Below are 24,622 nucleotides of genomic sequence, written 5' to 3'. Positions count from 1 at the left end.
TTGAAGAAAGTGAAATGACAAACCTGGTAAGCACATAGCTCAAAGAGTTGACTGAGAAGAGATCAATACAGCAACTTGGAAAAATGTACAAAAAGAAAAATCTTCATCTTTCTGAAGACAAGGAGAGAGAACCAAATATTGAGTTTGTTTTGAAGAGCTTCTCTGTGAAGAGTTCATCACTTTTGGACAGTGTTTTCTAAGTTAAAGAAGAATTCCGCCAAGATGAAGAACTTAATCAGAGTCAGTTGAATCCGGTTTAACTTAAAGCAACAGAGGCTGTTATTGCATTAATCTCCTTCATATTTTACAATCTGTATTTCATTTTCAATGTATATCTTTCTGTAATTTTTTGAGGGGTAAAAGGCTAAAAGAAAGAATTCAAGAAAAAGCCAATGAGTGACAAAAGGTTGAGTGAAACACTTTAGAGAAAAGCCTAGAGTGATTTCAAATTTCTTTAGGTTGTTTCTTATGTCTTGCGTCTTGTACCTGTGAGGTGCCCCTTTCTAAGTTGGGTTAGCACTTAGAGTGAATAGTTAGGTATTAGCATAACCAAGTCAAGTTAGATAAGAACTTGAGAGAGAAAGGATCGAGGGAATCCTAAGAAATTGGTGTATGTAATACTTTAACTATAGTGAAAATTCTACTACTGTTGTGGTAGAGACTGGATGTAGGTTGCATTGCATAATGCAACTGAACCAGGATACATGCCTGTGTCATCTTTTTCTCGTTCTCTAAGTTCTGTTTTATGATATTTATGAGACAAAATGAATTTGTCTCATAAAATTTCTGCTGCACAGTTCAAACAGATTTTAACAATAACTTTGATATTAAAGGCTTAATTCATTAAAGTAAAAGAAGGCCATAGATTCAACCTCCCTTTCTCTAAACCTTCTACAACCTTCAGACGTCATATCCTTCCGGACAAAAATTTGGGAACCTATGATAGATCTAGGAGACAACAAGCGGCATAGAACTCGCAATGTCGGTCACATCACGCCCTGCCGCGGTGCATAGTGGGTGGTACGTATGTGCTAGCAGTGCAGACCCATGACAATTGACTGCAACAATGGAAATCCTCCAGCAACAGCAGCCACCTCAACGGAACAAGTGTAGATGACTTGTCCGTGAAAAGAAACCCTCCAATAAGCATCATCAAGTAGTACCTTGCGTACTTACGGAGTGTATCCGGAGCTTCCCCAGCTAGAATATGTAAAATCCTGTCCTTCAGTCAGATCATTCTCAACCCGAAAATATGTTTCCCTTCCTCTGGCTATGGTGGCGGCTTGGCGCCAAGTAAATCCTTAATCCATTCCTACATGGGATGTCCATGGTATTACTGGAAGTCTCTGGTACAACTCCCAATCGACTCTCCATTAATGTGCAGACCAATGTGGTAGGCAACATCCTGCAGCGTAATGCTAACCTCACCCCATGAAAGGTGGAAGGTGTATGTCTTAGGCCTCCACCGCTCGACAAATACAGAGATCAAGGAATTGTCAAACATGAAGTCCCCCAACTCTCCTGCATTATATAAAATATCAAAACATACTATACTAGATTAAATTAATATAGAACTTCTAACTTAGTTTACTCAAAATACCTACCACATTAACTAAGTTACTTAAACCTAAACATCTAAACTAATTATTCACTGAAAATAAAACAAGAAAGAACTACTAACCTCAAAATCTAAAACTCCAGCTACGTGCCAAGTAGCATTTAGTTTGTTGATGTTTCTATCGCAAACATATTCTCTGAGGGTCATATGTACTTAAGGAACTCAAACTTAAGCGGCTAGAAAGTCACAAAATTTTTAAAAACTATTCAAATCAATGCAAATCTCGGTTGCTGTGACCTTATATATGCATCCGAACATATTTTGGATGTTGAAACTCAAATTAGGCATGTTGCACGTATCTCGGGTACTAAGACCCCTTCTGAATTTAAATGTATCTCGAGTGCTCAGTATTCGATCTTTCATGTAAAACATATCCCAGGTGCACCCAGGATATGTCACGGTGTCGCTCGGTTATAGAACAGTGTCTCAAACCTCGAGATGTGCACATTTTTTTTCATCTTACTTTTCAGCATCCAAAGTGTGTAAGGTTATGCATTTAAATAATTACTTCATATTTTATATATTTTCATAATTTATATATTTATTTAATTTAAATAAAAAATCCAAAGATTTGGTGCGAGTAAATTTACCTCACAGTTACTAGTATTTATAGACAAGAAGCTTGGAATTTTATCATTGAGGGTGCACTAGATCGCCGAATCAATAAATGAACTGAGTTTAGGAGTCCAATCTCGTTACGTTACCAACAGCATTTTTGCCAACTTCTGCCAACTCTTGTTTATGACTATGTTTAATGGAAGTGTCTTTGCGGATGTGTCTAATAAAAATGTCTTTTTTATAGCTGTGTTTAATGGAAGTGTCTTTATAAATGTATTTCCTAGATGTGTCTCCTTATAATAATTAATTATTGTTGGCAATAAATTGGCAGATAGTATATTGGTACCTTATACTTTTCCTTAGGAGTCATGCAGATTGAGTAATATTAGGTAAACTGGGGTTGAGAGGCACACAAATTGCCTAAACAATAGGCAAATTGGATAGAAAGAGGGAGATCGTCTCATCTTTAGGGGAAGTAAATAGCAGATTGCCTCTCGATTAGGCGAACCGCCTATTGGCCCAAAAAAATTTGTATTCTAATAAATAGTCATTTTTTTCTTTTAAAAAATATTTTTTTATTTATTAAAAAAAATCCTAAGATGGAAATATCCTTATCATATTATCCATTTTTTGAATTAATAATGTAATATCCTACTATAATCTCATGATTAAAATTTAAAAAATGTTATAAAGAGATAATAATTTGCCTTTTTTTTTAATTGAAGATCTTAAACGATGGTGGATGCAACTGATGACAGAATCTCTTTAAAAAAGTAAAAATTATCATTAATTAAAACTTTTGGCAGTTCACACGACATGAAAATAATTGGAAAGCAAAAAATAATTTAATCTTCAGTCTTTATCGATTCTAAAAAAATCCCTTTTAGTAGTAGAAGCAGTACAAAAAGCTATTGAAAATCCATCAGCTCATTTTCTTTCCCCTTTAAATGCTTGTACATTGTTTTTAGTTGGAACTTCCTGCTTTTGTCTTTTTGGTTGTAATTCCATATGGACCTTAACTCTATCTAACGAAATCATCTATACATTTTTTGATAAAAAAAATTATTATATAAATATTTATCATTATATATTTATTATATTTAATATTTGTTCCGGTCCAGTTCAACAGTGACCAAGGACCCGGGTCCGGACGTCCGACCGATCCGATAGGTTACCGAATTCGAGTCAAGGAGTGACCCGAATGTCACCCCTCCCCCGCGTGCGCGAACTTGGATAGTTGGGAAGGAAACTTCCAAGAAAAAGAGTTTACCCACGTGGGACTCATTTCAGTACAGACTATATAAGAGGAAGATTCTACCCCTCTTCAGAGGTACGTCACCTAACCTACTCCTAATAGCCGTCTTTTGTATAGACATTGATTTGAGCATGGAAGTCTTTGCAAGTGGTCCCACCTCATTCTTAACTCGTCAGGCCAAAGGAATCACACCTCATTCTTAACTCGTCAGGCCAAAGGAATCACTCATCGGAGTTCTCTGACATTCATCTCTCAGTCACCTCCACCTTCATCATCTTTAGATCCGACTCGTTCAATACAAGAGAGACCAAACAATATTAATTAATTATTTTAATAGTGATTAAAAAATATAAAATAAGATAAATAGTAATTAATAAATATAAAATAAAATAATTTTAAAGTGTTTTGGATTAATTTGTAATTGTATCTGAAACGCTTTTGCTAAAATAAATTGTCAATGTAATGGAATGTCACGTGAAACAACGAATACGTGCCATAAAAATTTTCAGTCACGGATTATTAGTCATACAGTCATTTATGATGCATTATTTTTTCATAAAGCTGTACACGTACCTCGATCTTTCTCTCCATTTTAATTTATAGCAAAATTGTACTCGTATTGAATTTTTGAAGTGTCATCCACCAGACCACCACCCCTAAATAATGCGGTGAACTTTGGTAATACGTTATGGCAATAGCCACCATTATTATTCTATTCGTTTTTTATGATCTGTACGTTATTAATATTCTATTGGCTATTGATGATATGTATCATTGTATGTAAATAATTTAAGGATTATCTATGATTTTAGTCTTTAAAGTATAAATTAAAATTTATTTTTGTCCTTAATTTTTTTTTTATACAAAAATCGTTTATAAGATTTAAAATTAAGTTTTTAAATCGCTTTTTTATTTAAATATTAAAATTTTAGATTAAATTATCCATAACAAAAAAAATTTAAAATATAAAAATAAGACAAAGAGAGTGTTTTTTCTTTTTCGAAGAGGAAAGAGAAGAAAGAGATAGAAGGAAAAAGAGAAGAAAAAGAAAAAGTTATCGACGATTCATCTTTGCTTCCGCTTTCGCCGTCACCTCTGTATGATTTTGGTCCCTAAAGTAAGGACGATTTTAAAATCAATTTAAATCTTAGGGACTATTTTGTATACAAAAAAAGATTGGGGACGAAAAATTTTTTTGACTTATACCTTTAGACCAAAATTATACTTAACCCATAATTTAATGATAATAATGAGTGATAAATCGGTCATTGGCAGGATAAGATATATAGTTTAAGGTTCACTTTAATTCTATTTATAGGTATACATCCAAATTATTTGATAAATAATTTTAGGATTTATCTATTTTGTGTCTTAAGAATATATATTAAGTTTATAAATTAAAATTTTTTTATTATAAATATAAAAAATTTAAATTTTTAATGTATTTATTTTGTATTTATTAAATAAAAATATTTAAAATTTTTTATTAATAGTAAACTTATCATATGACTTTAAAAAATATGTTAGCTAAACTCGTAATTTTATAATAGTTTAATGACAAAGCATCAAAATTAATTATAAAATATTATGACACTGACAAATTTAATTATGAAATAATTAAAATCAAGATGTAATTATAAAAGATGTAATTTAGTAGACAAAATTATCTAATTTTTAAAAAATTATAAAAAAAATTTCTAAATTACTCATCTAGACTCCCAAGCCCCCTCCAATATCCCAAATCCTCTCCTCTCCTTTCATTTTCTCCCTTACCGCACACAATTTTTAGCAAGTTCAGCGTCATAAATCTCAGCGCGCTATAATATATTTCACTGACATAAGAATCGGTGAAACTCGGTTCTTCCACTCTCAGTCATGGTCACTGCTGTAATCACCACCAAAAAAACAAAAATGTAGAGTAAACTTACAAATTTAATGTTGCAAAAGATAGATGAGCCATTTGCATAGGACACGAGAAAAAAAAGATTCTAAAATTCGAGCAAAGTTGAGAGCGAAACACTGGAACTAAATTTGGTTATAATTGAAGGATGGGGAGAAGAGGTGCATTGGTGGTAGTGGTGTTGGGAGAGGAAACAAGACGAGCCTGAAGTATATGGGTCTAAGTGAAGAGTAGCACAAGCAATGGTCCTTGAGCAGACATTAGCGTTAGAGATGGGGTAGAACTTAGAAGTGGGACATAGAATTTGACACGGCGGTCTACACAAAAATTTTAGCTTGAATGTGGTGGCTACAGTAGCAAAGGAGAACAAAACAAGTTTATTGATGAAGAAATTATCATTGTTGTTGTTGTCATTGTTATCAGCTTTCTAAGAGTGCGGCGATGAGTTACGAGAATTGGTGATGCTGAAATTATTGGCGTCATGCATTGGTGGTGGTGATGGTGTTCATGGCGGAACTAGGGTTGGATTTTGGAAAATTAAAGGGTTTGAAGGAGGCTATTGAAATTGGAAATTGAGAAATTAGATAGTGGAGAATCGAGCTTAATTCGTGTTTGAGAAGTAATAAGTGACAGTGAAAAGAAAAATAGCATAACCATAGTGGAGTGGATGAGGGAAGAGAGAATTCAGAAAAGGAATTGGGAGTGATTAAGTTAGTTTAGAAGGACAGATTGAAAATTTTTGATAAATTTTTAGGCTTTGAATAATTTGTCTATCCGAATTTATTTTTCATAGTCACAAGTTAGTTTTATTAATTCTTCTGTGGTCAAAATTGTCAGCATCATAATCTTTAATGGTCAGTTTTGGTACTGTAGCCATAGTTTAAAATATTAAATATAAGGGTTAAGTACGATTTTGGTCCCTAAAGTAGGGGCTGAAAATTTTTTTCGTCCCCAACCTTTTTTTGCATACAAAATCGTCCCTAAGGTTCACTTGATTTTAAAATCGTCCTTCGAACAATTATACCCTTACCCGTATCACAATTTCGTCATTTCCTCTTTTGCTCTACTTCTTCATCTTCTTTATCCCTACTCAGTGATTTCCATAAATTTTTTTCCATGGTAATTCCTCGAATTCGAGTTGGGATCAAATTTAAACTCGTTTACAAAACTTGAATTCAGATTATAAAAAACAGACCAAAATACTTAAAGAAATTCAAGCAACTTGCACCAAAATTTGTGCAACCTTGAACAATAATCAACAAATTCAGTAGCATCAATATTCTAGGTTCAAGCCAAATCAGAAGTAGAGATTCACCCAATCAACAGAGCATGACGTTCAAATATTCCACAACAAATTCCACAAGAAATTCAGAACAAATTCCACAACAAATTCAGATATTCCACAACAAATTCAGAATCACTAAGCGAAAAATTCAGATATTCCAGAACAAATTCCACAACAAATTTAGATTATGTAAGACAAACAAAAAATCTAGTTCACACAGAAGAAGAGGGTTTACTAGTTCAATCACAGTAGCTACAAGCAACGTCAACAGAAACTATAGAACAAGCCACAATTCAGCACGGCGAGAGGGGAGGACAAGCGGAATAGCGGCGGGCGGTGAGGGTCGTGGAGTAGTGGCGAGGACACGAGAAGCAGCAACGAGCGGCAAATAGAGAGGAACAACAGCGAACGGTGAGGGGCGAGGACCGGCGACAATAGCGGCAGTAGCGGCAATGGAGGATGCAAATCCCTTCAGCTCGCGCATCCTTCTCTATCTTCCCTTCAGCTCGCGCATCTCTCTCTCTCTCTCTTCGCGGTCAACGACGATGGCGACGAGTCCAGTACGACGACGCGGCTCAACGATGGCAACGAACCCAGTATGACGGTGGCTCCCCTCCTTCCCCCTCGTAATCCCTTCTCCCATTTAACTCATTTTCTTTCTTTCTTTTTTAATTAAGGATATTTTTAGAATAAAAATTAAAAATTTAGTAAAAAGAACGATTTTAAAATTAAGTTAAACCTTATGAACGGTTTTGTAAGAAAAAAAAATTGGAAACGACAAAAATTTTTAGCCCCTATTTTAAGGATCAAAATCGTATTTAACCCTGAATATAATTTGCAAAATGACTTTTCAAACTAAATAAAAAGATTTTTTTTTTTTTCCGTATGCTGGTGTCTTCCTCCTAAAAATGTTAGAAAAAACATTTATACGTGTAACACTTTTCATATTAAAAGCTTGAAACATGAAGATGCTTTTAGGTAAGAAAATATCGAAAGAGAAAATGCTTCTCATTCCACCAACCTTAATCGGATTTCACTCTTTTGTTGGAATCAAATTGCTCTTATGGTTTATCTACATGATTGGTTCTTTTATTAGTATGGTTTCTTCAATATTAAGTGTACGTCAAACATAAGTCACTAATATATATATTTATATAAATATATGTATAATTTAATTTGTTTTTAAGAGTAAATTATTAAAATAGTATCTAAAAGTTTATATTACTGACAAAAATAACTATAAAAGATGTTAACAATAAATAAATTTTTAAAAATTAAAAAATATGACAAAAAAAACTAAATATTAAATATATATTCTAAAAAAAGATTTTAAAGATCATATTTTGATGCAATTTCTTGTAAGTATTATTAAAAAAATAAAATCTTTTTATCCTCAAAATTTGTAATTTTATGTCAAATGACTTGTTTTTAATTTCTTTTTATTATGAATGACCAATTTTTTTTAAAATAAAAAAATCTAGAGATTAAATTTTATTCTAAATTTTTTTTAGCACATTCAAATATTATCACAAAAATTTGAATTTAATGAATAGGTTATTTGCTAAATATGAAAGATTTTTGTCACTTATAAAAATTTAATATTTATTAATTATTTCTGTCGCATTTTCAAAAAGCATTTAGATGTTGTTTTGTCGATAATATCTTTTAAAAAAAAATTTCGTCGGCAATTGAATTTTTCAGATATCAAATTAGTACTTAACTTTATTTTTAATATGTATTATATATTGCATATATATTGTATATTAGTAATTAAGTTGATTTTAGAATATATTTAGGTCCAGTTTGGGTAAACAGCTTAATTAACTTCTTTTTAAAAAAATAACTTCAACAATAAATGACTATATTAAAAGTAACTTATAAATAAGTTATTTTGTGTTTGGATTTTAGTTCTAAAAGTGCTTATTTTATAGAAATGTGATAAAAAGTAGTAGTATTATGAGAGAAGTCATTTTTTTTAACTTCTCCATAAGCTCCTAAATAATTTCTTAAAGACCTGCAATTTGGTTTTGAAAATTGCACCAGACATTAATATTACTACTTTTCATAAGTCAAAAACTAAAAAAATTACTTTTCAAACTTTCGAAACGGACTCTTAATATGGTTGTTCTTCAATTAGCATATTATATTCACAATTCATTTTTTCCATAAAAAACCATATATAACTTTTTTTAGTCGAATCGTTATTTTTCTTATTATTTCTTCCAAACTAAAAGGCAGAATAGCAATGATCTTCCAATCTTACTGTTGATCGAAAAATATTTTCGATTAAGGTAAATTAGTTCGAGATAGTGAGAAAGTCAATCGGGGTGTCAGCTGTTGTCGAAGAAGTGTACGTACAGGAGTTGGTTGAAGGCACTTGACACGGATTCGATTTTCAACACTTTACTAAATCGAACGGATCCAATCGAAGTAAGTATTCAAAGGAAGAAATCGAATAGTGGTTCGAATAGCAGATCAAGTAGTTACGTGAGTGGAGAAGTTAGAGGTTTTCACCACGTGAGGAATTGATGGGTAACATTTCATTAGCAAAGGAGGGGGAACGGTTACCAAGTAGTGCGCATTCAAGACAACATCGTGTGATTAATAATCGGTTACAATGAGTAGACTATAAATATTAGAAACAAATTGGGAATAAAAGTTGGAATCTTTTCAGAGAAAACAATCACACTCACTTACATTCCCAGCGACTTTCTGAATCAGTTAAGAGTCTTTGTTTTTGAAGGATTTCTTCCATGTCTTTACTTTTCATTTAAATTTTCTATAACTTTTTTTTCATGCAATTCATCTTCCTTGTAATGTGTTTTTCTTTCCTTTAAAATTCAGCAACTTTTATCCTTTCCATTCTTTACCTTTTAATTTGCCATTTATTTTTCCAAACACTTTCTTTCTGTAATTTAATTTCTCTTTTATTCAAGTCATTTAAGTTTTATTATTCATTTCGAATTTCTGCAAAGCTTTTGGTTCTTTTTTTTTTCGTCATTGTCAAAGGTATAGATTTTAATACAAATAAAACTAATACCCGTAAAAGAGAAGTAGGTTTCACTCCCAGACCATTAGAATCGAACCACTATCAATTTGTTAAAAATCAACAAAATACTTATCTTTATTATTAATTATCTTGGTTAACTCTCGTTGTTATTATTGTTGGATGTTGTTGTTAGTGATTATTAATAGAGTACAAAAAACCAGGTGCTCTAAGGAAAAAAAAATGAAATGTGCATAAGCTACAAAAAAAACATGAAAGGGAGAAAATAAATAGATTGTGCATAATATGAAAAAGAAAAATAGTTGCTCTATGGATTGTTCATAATAAGCCATGAGAGCAACTGATTCTAGTAAATGAGCGTGTTCGGTTTATTAAGTCAGGGGAACAATTTGATTCCATGTTGGTACGTGGAGGGAGAGATGCTTTCTTGTTTGGCGTTTTTTCTACTTGAAAGCATTAGGGAAGAAGGGAATAGAGGGATATATGCGTAGACATTTTTTTTCTTCTGAAGACACGTCTGCAATGGTGTTTTTCACGTGTAAGGCGCTAGGCAGTTAGGCGCCTCCCAGGATGAAGTATCATTGTGAGAGTTAAACTCCAAAGTAGTCTATGAGATCCACAAAATGCATCGATTTAGTCCCTGACTTTTTAATTACACTAATTAAGTCCACCAGATTAAAAAAAATACATCAACGTAGTCCCCCTCATATTTTTCGGTCATATTCGTTGCCGGCGGGAGTGACATGGCAAATGAGTGCTGGCTGATGTGGCAAATGAAAGTTTTTATGACCCAATTTAGTCCCTGACCCCTTTTTAAACCCTAACTCACAAGTAGCGCAGCAGTTCTTCGTCAGCTACCTTCTTCTTCATCATCATCTTCTTCTTCTTCTTCTTTCCTGGTCATGGAAGCACATCTCCCTTAATTCATCATCAGTGGTCAGAGCTCTCAATCCAACCTCCAAGCTCCTCTCCGGAACTAACCACCAGCACTCAACTACCTTGTCATATCCCAACTCCTTAAAATAGTTCCTGATGAAGAAGACGTCAAGTGTATCCTCATCTAAATCTCCTAAGCAAGCTCTATTGTCAGGTGAGTAAACCAACTTTCCATCACCATTCTTCTTAAATGTTCCACCATGATGGAACATTATATCCAGCAACTTTTCCATCTGCAATGAAAAAAAAAAATATACAACGTTGTACAAAAAAAAAGGCCTATGGCCACGGTAAAAAACCGTGACCATAGCTAGTAAAAAGAGTGACTATAGATCTATGGTCACGGTTTTGGACCTATGGTCACGATTTTTTACTGTGGTCTATTCTCTCGTGGCTATAGGTCTATGGTCACAGTTTTTTGAGCTATGGTCACGGTTTTTATGGTCACGATTTCAATTTTCAAAATCTGACACTTTAGGCCACGTTTTTTTACCGTGACCATAGGTTAATCTATGGTCACGGTAAAAAACCGTGACCATAGCCTTATCTATGGTCACGGTTTTCACCGTGACCATAGCCTCTATGGTCACTCCTCCTTAAAACCGTGACCATAGATAAGGCTATGGTCACGGTTTTCACCGTGGCCATAGTCTCTATGGTCACCCTTCCTTAAAACCGTGACCATAGCCCTATCTATGGTCACGTTTTTCACCGTGGCCATAGACTCTATGGTCACCCCACCTAAAACCGTGACCATAGCCCTATCTACGGTTTTTACTAACATATCGCATCAGCAAACAACAATAGATCATATTCCAAAAAACCCTAACTAACAACTACTTCAGTCACTATGCCATTATAGAAATGCCCATATTTTTGGTTTGAAAACAGAGCATTCCGATAACCCCTACCCGCACCACCCAATGCAAAAACCCTAGCTACTAACATAGTATCCATGGTTTCCCATCAATCTACACCAATTTCCCAAGTAAAATCCATAACGATGAATACTTTACCACTATGTAAAACAAAACAAGACTATCTAATATACTGCATGCCTACCTCTGTCACAAGGGATTTCACACAGAATCTTTGCTCCTTCCTTCACCGATCTTCAGCCAATATTGACCAGGTTCCTTTGAATTCCAAATTGTTTCACTCCAAAAATCCACACCAGGGTTCTCCAATGCCAGGGTTTGGTGCTTTCAGTTCAAGGGAAGATGAAGAAGACGAAGTGATCTTTGAATATTGGGGGAGGGGGTTTGAATGTTTTGTACATGCTTACTTGAAACGGTATCGTCTATTAGTGGGTTTAGCGCAAAAACCCAACACGACGACGTTTTACACTCCTCCAGCGTGGCACTCATTCGCCACGTCACTCCCACCGGCAACAAACATGACCGGAAAATATGAGGGGGACCACGTTGATGCATTTTTTTCAATCTGGAGGACTTAATTAGTGCAATTGGAAAGTCAAGGACTAAATCGGTGCATTTTGTGAATCTCATGGATCATTTTAGGGTTTAACTCATCATTGTGATAAAACGATAGCACTCAAATAAATTATTTAAAAAATGTGACATTTTACTAATAAGTTTTTGAAACAACTAGTGTATGAACTCGTGCTCAGCATAAAAAAATTTATAAAAGTAAAAAAAAATTATATACTTCGATATTTAAAATAAAAATATAAAATAATTATTATTTTAAGAAATTTATAAAATTATTATCAAAATCAAAGTTTAATTTAAAAAAAGTGAGTAATAATTATTTTATATTTTTTAAAGTAAAATATTTATACATTGATACAGAATTTAAAATAAAATTAAAATATTTACATTAGAATACTATTTTTTCAAAAACTTTTCTATAAACAATATTGATGGTTGAATTTACAGACATTCCTACATGATTCATAAATAAAACTTTTAAACCTCTCTTATTCTTAACTCTTGAAAGTGCCACATATAGTTGGCCATGTGTAAAAATTGGTTTGGGCAAGTACAATCCAATATGAGATAAAGTTTGTCCCAGAGACTTATTAATTGTCATGGCAAACGATACTATTATGGAAAACTGTCTTCGTTTGAATCTAACTGGGACGGTTTCATTTTTTGGTACCATATTCATTCTTGGAATCAAAGCAATATGACCAACATTGTTACCCGTTAAGACTTCACATTCTATGACATGATTTCCAAGCTTCCTAACTTATAGCCTTGTACCATTACAAAGACCACTGGATTGGTCAATATTTCTCAGTAACATCACCGGAACACCAACCTTGAGTATTAATTTATATGGAGGCAAACCGGAACAATTTATGCTATTCAGTAATTCAGGACCATAGAGATCTAGTTGACTCTCCATATTCCCTTCATCTATACAAATGGAATCCAAACTAAGATATAATTTTTTCCCTTCAGGAATGATAGCCATCAGATGGTTGTTGACCTCTTCAATGATGTCTAGTGTGGGAGCCAATATAGTTCTTGCTTTGAAAAAATCCTTTGAGGACATATTTTCCAAAATATTTGGATAAAAAAATGAACCAACTCATCAAATGCCTGGTCCGAAGAAGGAATAACAATATCTCCTGGAAGACATATCTCAGATTCACCATCCATATTGTCACCTATTAGACCATCACCAACTTTCAATAACCACTCACCAAATTGCTCTGTCTCATCTTGATCTGAAGTAGTCGTCCCTACAGAGAGTCTCATGTTTTTTGTTAGTTTGAGCACCTGACAAAACTTTCAAAGGTAAGACGAATTCACGGTTGAATGAACGATATCTTGTCTCGATCCTCGTGGAATGACAGGAAGAATTTGTTTAAAGTCTTCACCTTGTACAACCATTTTTCCTCCAAAGGAAAAATCTTTTTTATATATTGGAGAACACCTCATGATATCACCCAAGCATTTATCAAGCGCTTCATAGCAGTACCTACTAACCATTGGAGCCTCATCCCAAATTATAAGTTTGGCTTTCAACAGCAACATTGCTTGAGGGGAACCAGGTTTGATGTTACATACAGAATCCTCAGTTATATTCAGCGGTATTTTGAACCTTGAGTGTGCCGTTCTTCCATTGGGAAGAAGTAAAGATGCAATACCACTTGAAGCAACATTTAACACTATATCACCTCTTGAGCGAATCTCAGCAGATATAAGGTTCTAGAGAAATGTTTTTCCAGTACCCCCATGACCATACACAAAGAAAAAACCCCCTTCATCACAATACACAGCTGTAACAATTTTATCGAATGCATATCTCTGCTCAGGTGTTACGATGGCTAACATGTCTGAGGCATTTTTCTTTAAATCATCCCTGTTAAAGTTTAGCTCTTCCCTAATAACCCTTTTAGTTAACAAAGAACTATCAACTTCAGTTGCTAAAGGCATAGGAGGATAGTCTTTCAAGGTTTTACTATAGGAATGTAAGATCTTGTCTATATCCATTAAGCACAACTGCTTAATCTCATCATCTGACATTGTTAACTCTGCATATTATACGATACTGTAAAAATTCAATCAAACTAAAAATGATCAATAAGGAAGAACTTTTATCATTGTAATTAATAAAAACTCACCCCTCATGTTCATCACGGCTCTCTATCGATACAACATATCATCTGAGAGTTCATGCCAACATCTATCCTAGACATGTTCTGATCTTGAGATATTGTTGGATGTTAATAGAATGACAAATAACCTCCTAACATATGATTCTGGGGCCTATGAGCTTGCTTCCTTAATTGCATCAATGAATTCTTTGTCATCTTGCAAGAGTCCAAGGGCGAAGCATGCATCTCTATACATAGCATAAATTGTTCCTCCTACTGTTCTTATATCTCGAAAACTCATACATTCTCTTTGAGTATTCAAGAGAATTCGTTGGTAATATTCTTCGGTATTTGCTGCAAAAAACTTGGTTAAAATCCGACTTTTAAGTTGTTAAATGGATTAAGCTACGCTATTTTAATTATTATGTAGCTACACATCCGCATAAGAATAATTTTCCTAAAAAATATAGAAAAATAAAAAATTGTATAATCTACAGATTATAACTGTTGAAAGTTATTTGAACATTTATTTTCTAGTGTAGATAAATCGAATAAAATAGATGTAGGGTACAGGCTGTTAAGATTTTAAATTTAAATCATTAAATAAGTAAGATCAAAATTGAATATAAACTCGTCATTACCTGCAGGTACATGAGTCAACCTTCGCGAAGCCTTTTTTTCGAGAAAACCACTTTGAAGAATCGTCCTTCCAAACAAACTTGGTTGGAAACTCAGCATAAGTCATACTTCGAGCATAGGGATATGACATGTTCACTGCCATCCATCCCAAAAATATGGACTTATGAGATATTGCTCTTTCGACGATATCATTCACATTAGAAGTTTCACCATAAACCACAGGTTGCTCATCCTCCAAATGGAATGGAAGTCTAATCACAAATGGTCCTTTCTCTTGGATTTCGTATCCAAATAGGCGCCAGACTGCCTCACATACCAAAATGTACCTACAATCGTAGTAATTCCTAATTTCGTCAACAACTTGTGTGGCTTCTAACAGATCACCCGCATTGTATAGAGTAGCTGTTACGCGGTCATTACCCTTGTGTACATACTTAAACAGATACTTAATAGAACTTGTTTGGCATGTGTATTCCACATTTATGTGGCACCCAAACTTGAGCAACAATTCTGGATTATACGGAACAATGAACTTATTATCTAGTATACATTCTCTTTTCTTCACTGTTTGACCGTTATCAGTACGCCTATATTTGGAAAATCCGGCCTTGTCAATAAGTGTTCGTTGTCTAAACTCTTTAGGATAGAACTTTGAATAGGATCCATTCTTCATGCAAGGTGAATTCTTCTTGTACGGACCACATGGACCATGTACCATATAATTTGAACAGCTCCATATAAATTTGGCCTTTCATTTTCATCAGGAATCTCAGCTGTTATATGTTTGTCTATGTCATCTGGTGTTTGTGGCTTGAACTCGTTACTCATGAATAAAAGGATATGTGCATGCGGAAGCCCTCTCTTTTAAAACTCTACAGTGCAAACGTCTGAAAATTGAAAAAGACAAATGAGCAAAGCATTACAACATAAGATTTTAATAAAGCGTTGCATAAACACAGACTTACATCCCAAAATTTTGCCAAAGATTTTTTCCTCTTTTAGGTCATCAATCAAACCATCAAGCTTGATCTTGAAAACTCGACACAATATATCAGGACGGTCTTCTGCCTTCAATCCAATGGGAGTCACTTCTCTTTTTATCTCATCCCATTCAGGGTTACAGGTATGGTGATAAAATAGTTAGGATATCCTGCGTATCTACAAATTACAAATACATCTTTACAATTATTCATCATATACCTAGGTCCACCGGTAAAAGTACTGGGAAGAATGATTCTTTTGCCAAGCCTTGCAGCATCTACATCCCCGTTTATAAGACTTTCATGCAAACATTTATATTTATCAACTCTCAATTGTGGTTATTTACACCTAAAAAATTTAACCTCTCTGATTCCACCATTGTGTAGGCATCTACCAGAAATTGTTGGAATAATCTATTTGATCTCAGAATTAACGGAGATTCACCCGTCCTTTTCTTTGAGGTCTAGCCAAAATGTGTGTAAAGTCTACAATGATTGATCCCCCTCTTTTTTCCTAGTGTTATTGAGTCTTTTCCATGCATATTCCCTTTGGATTTGGGCCTGGAGCCCCTCAGAAATCGCCTGCCACGATTTCATTAATGAGGTCACGTGATGAGCGTCACGTGTGCGCGTCGTCTGAGTTTTACGATCCACACGTACGCGGCATTCACGCGTACGCGTCGCTGGAAATTTCGCCAATCCACGAGAACGCGTCAATTTTCGTGCGCCATTCCTAGCTTCTTGCACCCACGCGTGCGCGTCGGCCACGCGTGCACGTCACAGCTGATTCTTCCAAAGCTCCATTTTCCATATTCCTCCCACTTGTGCATACTCCCTTTCCATCTTCTAGACCATTTCTGTCATATAAATCCTGAATTCACTCAACAAACACATCACGGTATCGAATGGTAATAGAAGATGATTAAAATATAGCATTTTTAAGGTAAAAGAAGCATGTTTTCAACCATGAAGCAAAATTAGGAAGAAAACACAAAACCATGCAATTCATGTGAATAAGTGCGAAAAATATTGATAAAACCCCCCAAATTCTACACAAGATGAACCACAAAATTAGGGTTTATCACATGTACATGATAATAAATTGTTCAATAATTTGTATTATGCACGCGATAAGGTTGAAATTATAATTTTAAATTATTTTATTGAAATTAATTTGAATTGTAATAATTTGATTAATAAAAAAGTAACATGTTATGCATTCATTTTTCTTAATCTAGTGTTAAGTGTATCAACCTTAATACAGTTATCAATCGTTTTTGTTAATATACTTTTTTTTCTAAATTTATGATTAAAATAACAATTATAAATATTAATAATTAAACAAATTATTATATTATAATTATTTACGTTTTATTTTCAAAATTAAAAACATATTATTTCTTTTTTTAATTAATGATTTTTTAATTTATACTACCAGTTATATTGATCGTTTAGTCATTAATTTTTTTTTATTCGTAGGATATATTTATTTATTTTGTTTAAATCATTTTAAATTTTTTCTTATTTAACTATACATGTATATTTAGTCACATATGTTAATTATTTTTAATTTTTTGATTAAAAATATTTTTTTAGCCTACATTCATTCAATGATTTTGTTATTCTATTAATACCATCGTACGCATAATAATATTCATAAATCATACTAATTTCTATATTATTTATACGTATATATCAATTGTTTAGTTAATAATTTTCTTTATTTAGTATATATATATATATATATATATATATATATATATATATATATATTTAAATCGCATATATTAATTATTTTTTATTATGATTAATTTTTTTTGAGTCTACAATCATTCGATAATTTTTTATTTTTTATTATTAATGTCATCGTATGTGTAATTTTCATAAATTAAAATAATTTTTTATTTTATGTATACATACATATATATTAATTTTGTTAAATAATTCTAAATATTTCTTTATATATATATATATATATATATATATATATATATATTAATTGTACATATAAATATTTAAGTTACATATATTAATTATTTTTTTATAATTATTTTTTTATATGTATATGATTATTTTTTATTCTACAATCAAGCAATAATTTTTTATTTCTTATATCCATGCATATTCCCTAATCCCTTTTCATATGCATAATTAATAACTTTTTTAAATGGTGATATTTTAATTTTTTTTCACGTATTTTTATATATTAGCAAGAAAAGCAAAATCACGTATTGTAACTTTTTTTTCTTTTTCACGCCTTAATCTTAATTAATCAATCTTGTGTCTATACAATATAATTAAACTTTTAATCATTCTAATTTATTGATGAATTATATTTCTCTTAATAATTGCATTACTAATCTGAAATACAAAAAAAAAAAAAAGGTGATACATGCATTATATATTAATCTCCGTTATAACACTATATAGAATTAAAAAATTAGACCTCAAAGAATTAAACACATGCATTATAGATTAATTTAACAAAGTACTTACCAACTAAATAACCATCTTCTTTAGACTCTGCATGAATTGTTTTGAATGAAACAAAATTGAATCCGTTCAATGGAACTGAAGAATCTTGTACCAGATGCACAATCGTGTCCCTCTTGAAGTGGATTCTAAATTCGTGTCTAGTAGGCTTGAACTTGATGGTATTCAAAGTAACTCCAAAATTAGTGACCACGTACACGTTGCCCTCAGCGAGTAGGCCCTCGAAGATAGGAACAAATATGTCTTTAACAGTGCATTGAATTGTATCCCCCTAAATGCATTAATTTTATAGAGTCATAGATAAATGAGGTTTATTGCTCATTCATTACCAAAATAAATATCAAATGTAAAGAGAAAATTTTACCTCTTCATCAAGGACAACCATCTCAATAGGTGCCTTCATTCCAGATTTTGTAAAGTGAGAAACGGTCCAAAGTCTAATAACACGTACTTTGAGTTTCCACACCTTATACGCTGGACTAGCATTGATACACTTGATGAGATCATACCTAAGAAATCAAGGACCTCATATTTAGTGAAAGATAAAAAATATTATTGTGAAACAATCCACGTGGCACATGAACTCACCTAGCTGCCATTGCTACCTACTACTACAAAATTACTCAAATATTATGAATTTTAGTATAGATAAAGAGTAAGTGTGGTGATCACCTATGCTATACTTATAGAGAGTCACAGCACTGTTCAACCCCAGTATTGCTATGGATTGCAAGAATCTTTACGTTTCTATCAAAATCCAACTAAAAAATTTTTTTTTGGACTATTCAGAATTGAAGAATCTGAATCATATCAATAAAATAATTATCAAAATTAGGATATAAATTAACGGCCAACATTTATTGTGTTCCATTTACATCGCAAACTGGAGTTTAATTTTAAAAAATCAAAATAAGAAGCAATATATGCTAAAGAGGAAATCACCATATTTACATACGCTAATTAGGTATTGTAAATCACAAGAAGTTTCAAAAAAGCATGAAATTATTTTATTTCTGTATGTTGTCAAATCATTCTATATCATAGATACTGACATTTCAAGAGGTACAGAATAAAAAGGGTATGAGAATAAAATTTGATATATATCACCAATTTTTTGTTTCTTAATCTGATATAATTCTCAAAAGATTTGTTAACAGTACCTTTAATATGACCAAAGATTGTGTTGATCGCAGCAAGCCATTTATCTCTTTCACCCTGCATCCATTACTATAAGCATTCTCCTTTTATGATCCTCAGTCAATTGCTTCATCCGCTTGACCTTCAGCCTCTGCTATTATTTTAACTACAATAATAGATAATTCTATCTCAGCACGCTCTCTCTCAGTCTGACGCTGCAGTGGCTGCGGACTTGCGATTTGGGGAGTTAGGGTTTCTCTTTTAATATCAAAATTTCACGTCAGTTTCAGAGAGGAGAAGCGAGGAATGTGGGAGTGGGACTGCGTTACGGGTTACGAGCTTAAGCCATTGGGGATTCATTTTTTTTAAGTCAAAATGGCACCGTTTGGAGGAGTTATTAACAAACCAGAAACCCTTTAAAAAAATCGATCCGTTCTAACGGTTCATCAAGTAATTACAGATTCGACCGATTTTGTAATCAGTTTTTTGTTAGACGGTTTATTCATAACATCTTTTAAGTCATTTTTAAATTTTATAAAATTATTTTTAATAATTACAAAAAGTGTTTATAATAAAAAATTTTAAAATTTTATAAAAATATAATATTTAAAATTGTTAGTAAAATCTTAGTTGTACTCTGTTTTAATAAATAATTATAATGATATTAGTATTTTATATAACAACCCATACAAAAAAATTAAAATTTCATATAACATTTTTTCGTTCATTTTTAATAGCTCATAAATACATAAAAAATATTGTACGGAATTTAAATTATTTTTGTATTAATTTTTATATACAATACTCATGTCATTATAATTATTCAGAAGTTGCATGTAATTCGAACCTTATGAATTCAATTTACTATATATTTGCCTAAATCGAATTTATTCAATTTAATCTATATAGATATGTAAATTCGATTTATTTTTACATGTGGTATGATTTGATTGAAAGAGCAATAATTTATCCTGCTTTGTAGATTCTTCTATAATTTTATCTAGCATCAATAAAAATTCCATTATCAATGGTTTAAAAAAAATAAAATCTAAAACGATGGTTAAAAATAAATAAAAAGGATAGATTTAATTCTTCTATAATTGTATGCATTTTTTTTCTGATTTGCGTTTTTTCACGATCCACAAGTTTTATGTATTATAAATTAATGTTAATTCATATATAGTATATAAATAAATTTAATTAGAATAAATAACAATTTATTTATTTTATTTTAGACTTTATAAGTGAAAAGACTAATTCACTAATATAACGAATTATAATTAATGTAGTATAATTAATTAAATAATATAAATTATAATAAATTATATTAATTATATTAATATTTAAATATCTAATCAAATCAATTAGTTGATATAATTAAGTCAGTACAATAAATTGTATTGAATGAGTTAAAACAATTAAATCGGGAAACACTCTCCGAAGCATGCCACGTCAGCTTCATCATTAAGTGCAGACATCCGATTTTTATATAAAAAAAATAAATTAATTATAATTGATATAACTCATTTCACTATATTTTCTAAAAAAATAATTAAAAAGACACGTTTTAATTTTTTGTTAAAGTAAAATAAAATAAAATACATAAATTGAATAGATATAAATCTGAAAATTATAAAATTTTATTAACAATTCAAATAAATTAGTACCATAAAACTAAATTTAATGTCTATTTAAAATAATTACCGACCTTCTATTCTTCTAATTATTAATAATTTAAATAAAATAATACTCTATAACTTATTTTTTATTTATTTTAAGTAATTACTAATATTTTATTTTTTTAAATTATTTTCTTGTCTTATTTATCATTCATGCTTTCGATCAAATATATTAATAAACAAATAAACTAAATTAACTACCTTAATTATACTTGGACTATTCAATAATTTAACATAATCTTTTCAATGTGGAATTAACTACTAACCATCGAAAATAGAAATTTAGAGTAATTTAGTATTATGAACATTAATTATGTATTGTGAAATAACCTAAAATCATAATGTAATTTATTTTTAAAGAAATAATCAAGCATTATTGTTAATTGTGAAATAACCTGAAATTATAATGCATTTTATTTTAAAACACCGTAAAAAAGACATATCTCTTTTGTTAATCAAAAGTTAGAAGGAAAAAAATATGCGCCTAATAATGAGAAACTAAAATAGACAAAAATATTTAAAAAATATAAAAAAATAAAATGTATAAGTAAAGATAAAAGAAATAAAAATTAAATAAATTATAAAAATTGTACCCTAAACACAAGGGAGAGAAAAAGAGAGAAAAGAGAACAAATGAGTAAAAAAGACATTATGATCTCGTATAAATAGATGACATTGAAAAAAATAAACTAATTAAATTAATTCATATATTTTGTTATTATATTTATTATTTACTGAAATAATATGATATTTACTCCAATAAAATCAAATCAAATAATTAATATAATTAACTAAATTAATTAATTGATATAATTAATTATAATTAATCAATTTATATAAATGATAATAAATGGTGAGATTTGAATGTATAATCAAATTAATTAATTGATATCATTAATTAGTTATAATTGATTTGCTTTACATAATTAAAAAAATAAATCAGAAAACACTCTCAGAAACATGCCACGTTAGCTCCATCATTAAGTGCAGAAAATCAATTTTTATATAATAGAATAGATGATATATTGAAAAAAAAAACCAAATAAAAGATATAGTTATTAGTCCAATGTAAAAAAAGAAATAAAATAAAATGGAGAGAAAGAGAAAGAAGAAATTTCAAACTAAATCTGAAAATCTAAAATTTTAACCCTATGAAAAACAATACATTCCAAATTTTGATAAATCAATAATTTTATAATGCTATATTCATATTATCGTTAGAATTTTTCTATAAAAAATTGGACGTTAATCTTCATGCCAAATTATCCCATATATTTAGAGTGAACATTTAATTTGGTTTCTGTCCATTTTAAATTAGGATAAGACGATTTTTGTCAAAAAATGCACTCATGTCGGTCCCTGTCTGTTTTAAAAGTGAGTTATTGCGGCTCCTCCATCGTATTTCCTGACCAAACTTGACGAAAAAATCCTATGTAACAGTTACTGGTGCTGATATGGTGAATGTGGTGGTGCTGGACGTGCACACGAACCAGCTTAGAAGCCTATCGAATAGGGATGTCAATGGGGCAGGGCGGGGGCGGGGGATGCCTCCCTACTCCCTATCTCTGCCCCAGATTTACTCCCTATCTCCGTCCACATTTTTCACAAGGCCCCATTTTTTTCGCAGGGACCCCATTCCCCATCTCTCTAATAGTTTTGACTAATTATTAATTTCTATAGGAATAGAGCTGAAAGTATCCATCCTATACAAAAACAACAAGATTTTATACAAAAAGCTCAAACGTCAAGATGGTGACTTTCAAAATGACGCAGTGGGAGATGTCATGGCAAGGTGGGGGACACAACATCAGAGAGGAGAATGGACACGACGACAGAATTGTGGAAAGAAACACCACGAATATAGAGAACAACATAGTGAGGGTGATGGAACGGTAAGGGGTGACAACGCGGTGAGACGGGAGAGTGGCGAGGGGGTGGCTGCAGAGAGGTTGGATGGAGTATGGATGACGTTGGAGATATATGAACTAAAGAAGGGTTATGCAAATGAGGATTAGAAATTTTGAGTCTCTCTCTCTCTCTCTCTATATATATATATATATATATGACATGTGAAATAACTAAAAATCATATATGAGAAATAAACTATTAAGAACAATTAAGCAAATTTAGAATTTCGGGGATTAGTGGGGACGGGGCGGGGATCCCCCTCGGGTCCCGCACTTACCTCGGGAGAATTTCGTCCCCCATCCCGCGGAAAAAATTCTCCACAGTCGGATCTCTATTCACGGCAGTCCCTGCATGGATCCTCGCATCTTAGGGAGTTTTGCCATCTCTACTATCGAACCCCATTGGCTGCCTTTGCAAGCTTAATGTCTTGAATGTCGCCGGAACCTCATCGAATACCTTCCCAAAACCATTGACGATTGTAGATCATTGGAGGAACTGAATTCCAACTTCAACAAACTGATACAACTTCCAGAAAACATTGGCTTGGAACTGAGAAAGCTGAAGAAGCTACCAGTGAACTCCAACAAACTCCTCTTCCTTCCACGTTCCACCTCACACCTCACCTCTCAAGGTCCTCGACGCCGGCCTCAACTGCCTCCCCTCCCTCCCCACGACCTTGAAAACCTCGTCAGCCTCGAAATCCTCAACATCAGCCATAACTTCTTTTGCTCTCTTCCTTGCTCTGTTGGCCTCCTCTTCTCTCTCATTGAATTTGACATCAGCTACAACAGGATCACCTCCTTATCTCCCTCTATTGCTGCCTCAACAAGCTCCAGAAACTCTGTGTTGATGGTAATCCGCTCATGTCGCCGCCACCAAAAGTGGTGGAGCAGGGATTGTATACCGTGAAGGGTATCTTTGCCAAAAGATGAACTCTTTGACGTCGCCGTCGTCGTTGTTGTCTCATGAAAGCCCATCCACGAAGAAGTCATGGGTTGGGAAGATGGTGAAGTATGGAACGTTCAGTGGAGGAGAAACTAGGAGTAGTAAGAGAAGAACGAGAAGCTTTCATAATGTCGGATTATAAACTGCCACATAGGATTTTTTTGGTAAGTTTGATAAGAGGATACGATGGCTCACTTTTGGGACAGATAGGGGCCAGCGTGGGTGTTTTTACAGGGGTTGAATTGTCCTAATTTAGAATGGATACAGATCTAATTTTGGTGATATATGGAGAAGGTGGATATAATGTCGTTTGAGAGTCTCTATGTCTATTCTTGTCAAAGGGACAACAACAAAATCTTTTGACTTAGAGAGAGGTTTAAGACAAAGTAATCTCCTATCACCTTTTTTTTTTGTACTAATTGGAGAAATCCTATATGGTCTACTATCAGAGGATGTGTGGTTCAAGTATTATTTTTTTACAAAGATTCCATTCTCATAGGAATTAAATATACCCAAGGAAAAGGTGGGAATTGAAATGATGGTATTTTAATTCCCTGAAATCAAATTTACTTGGGAATAACTTTTCAAACTTTGAACCAAACATGGACATATAATATTCTCATCTTAAAATTTTTAGGAATTATTTATAATTCCCCCAACCACACACACTATCAGGGTTATGCAAAAAAGGTCTCATTAAACCCTTGGAGGTTG

At 32.3% G+C, this 24,622-nt stretch overlaps 2 protein-coding genes and 1 pseudogene across 2 annotated transcripts; 1 reads left to right on the top strand and 2 right to left on the bottom strand.

The window, feature by feature from the left end:
* Positions 1-10,495: 10,495 nt before the first annotated feature.
* On the bottom strand, positions 10,496-15,594 carry LOC148568869 (uncharacterized). Its single transcript, XM_088484804.1, has 10 exons — positions 15,482-15,594; positions 15,083-15,353; positions 14,789-14,998; positions 14,155-14,176; positions 13,853-14,064; positions 13,517-13,738; positions 13,112-13,306; positions 12,785-13,067; positions 12,681-12,742; positions 10,496-10,792 (listed from the first exon to the last, which is right to left on the bottom strand). Exons 1-10 carry the CDS (start codon positions 15,592-15,594, stop codon positions 10,496-10,498), a joined length of 1,887 nt encoding a protein of 628 aa, XP_088340930.1.
* Positions 15,595-15,863: 269 nt separating this feature from the next.
* On the bottom strand, positions 15,864-18,838 carry LOC148568868 (uncharacterized). Its single transcript, XM_088484803.1, has 5 exons — positions 18,828-18,838; positions 18,604-18,748; positions 18,243-18,510; positions 15,967-16,024; positions 15,864-15,924 (listed from the first exon to the last, which is right to left on the bottom strand). The coding sequence occupies exons 1-5, from the start codon at positions 18,836-18,838 to the stop codon at positions 15,864-15,866; spliced, it is 543 nt and encodes a 180-aa protein (XP_088340929.1).
* A 3,671-nt stretch (positions 18,839-22,509) lies between these two features.
* On the top strand, positions 22,510-24,159 carry LOC107636948 (uncharacterized; annotated as a pseudogene).
* Positions 24,160-24,622: the final 463 nt, after the last annotated feature.

This window comes from Arachis ipaensis, chromosome B4 (genome assembly GCF_059453495.1).
Source record: "Arachis ipaensis isolate K30076 ecotype BB chromosome B4, ASM5945349v1, whole genome shotgun sequence".
In the NCBI taxonomy this organism is placed as follows: domain Eukaryota; kingdom Viridiplantae; phylum Streptophyta; class Magnoliopsida; order Fabales; family Fabaceae; genus Arachis; species Arachis ipaensis.
The sequence above is the reverse complement of the archived record's forward strand: the minus strand, read 5'-3'. Positions and strand labels throughout refer to the sequence as shown.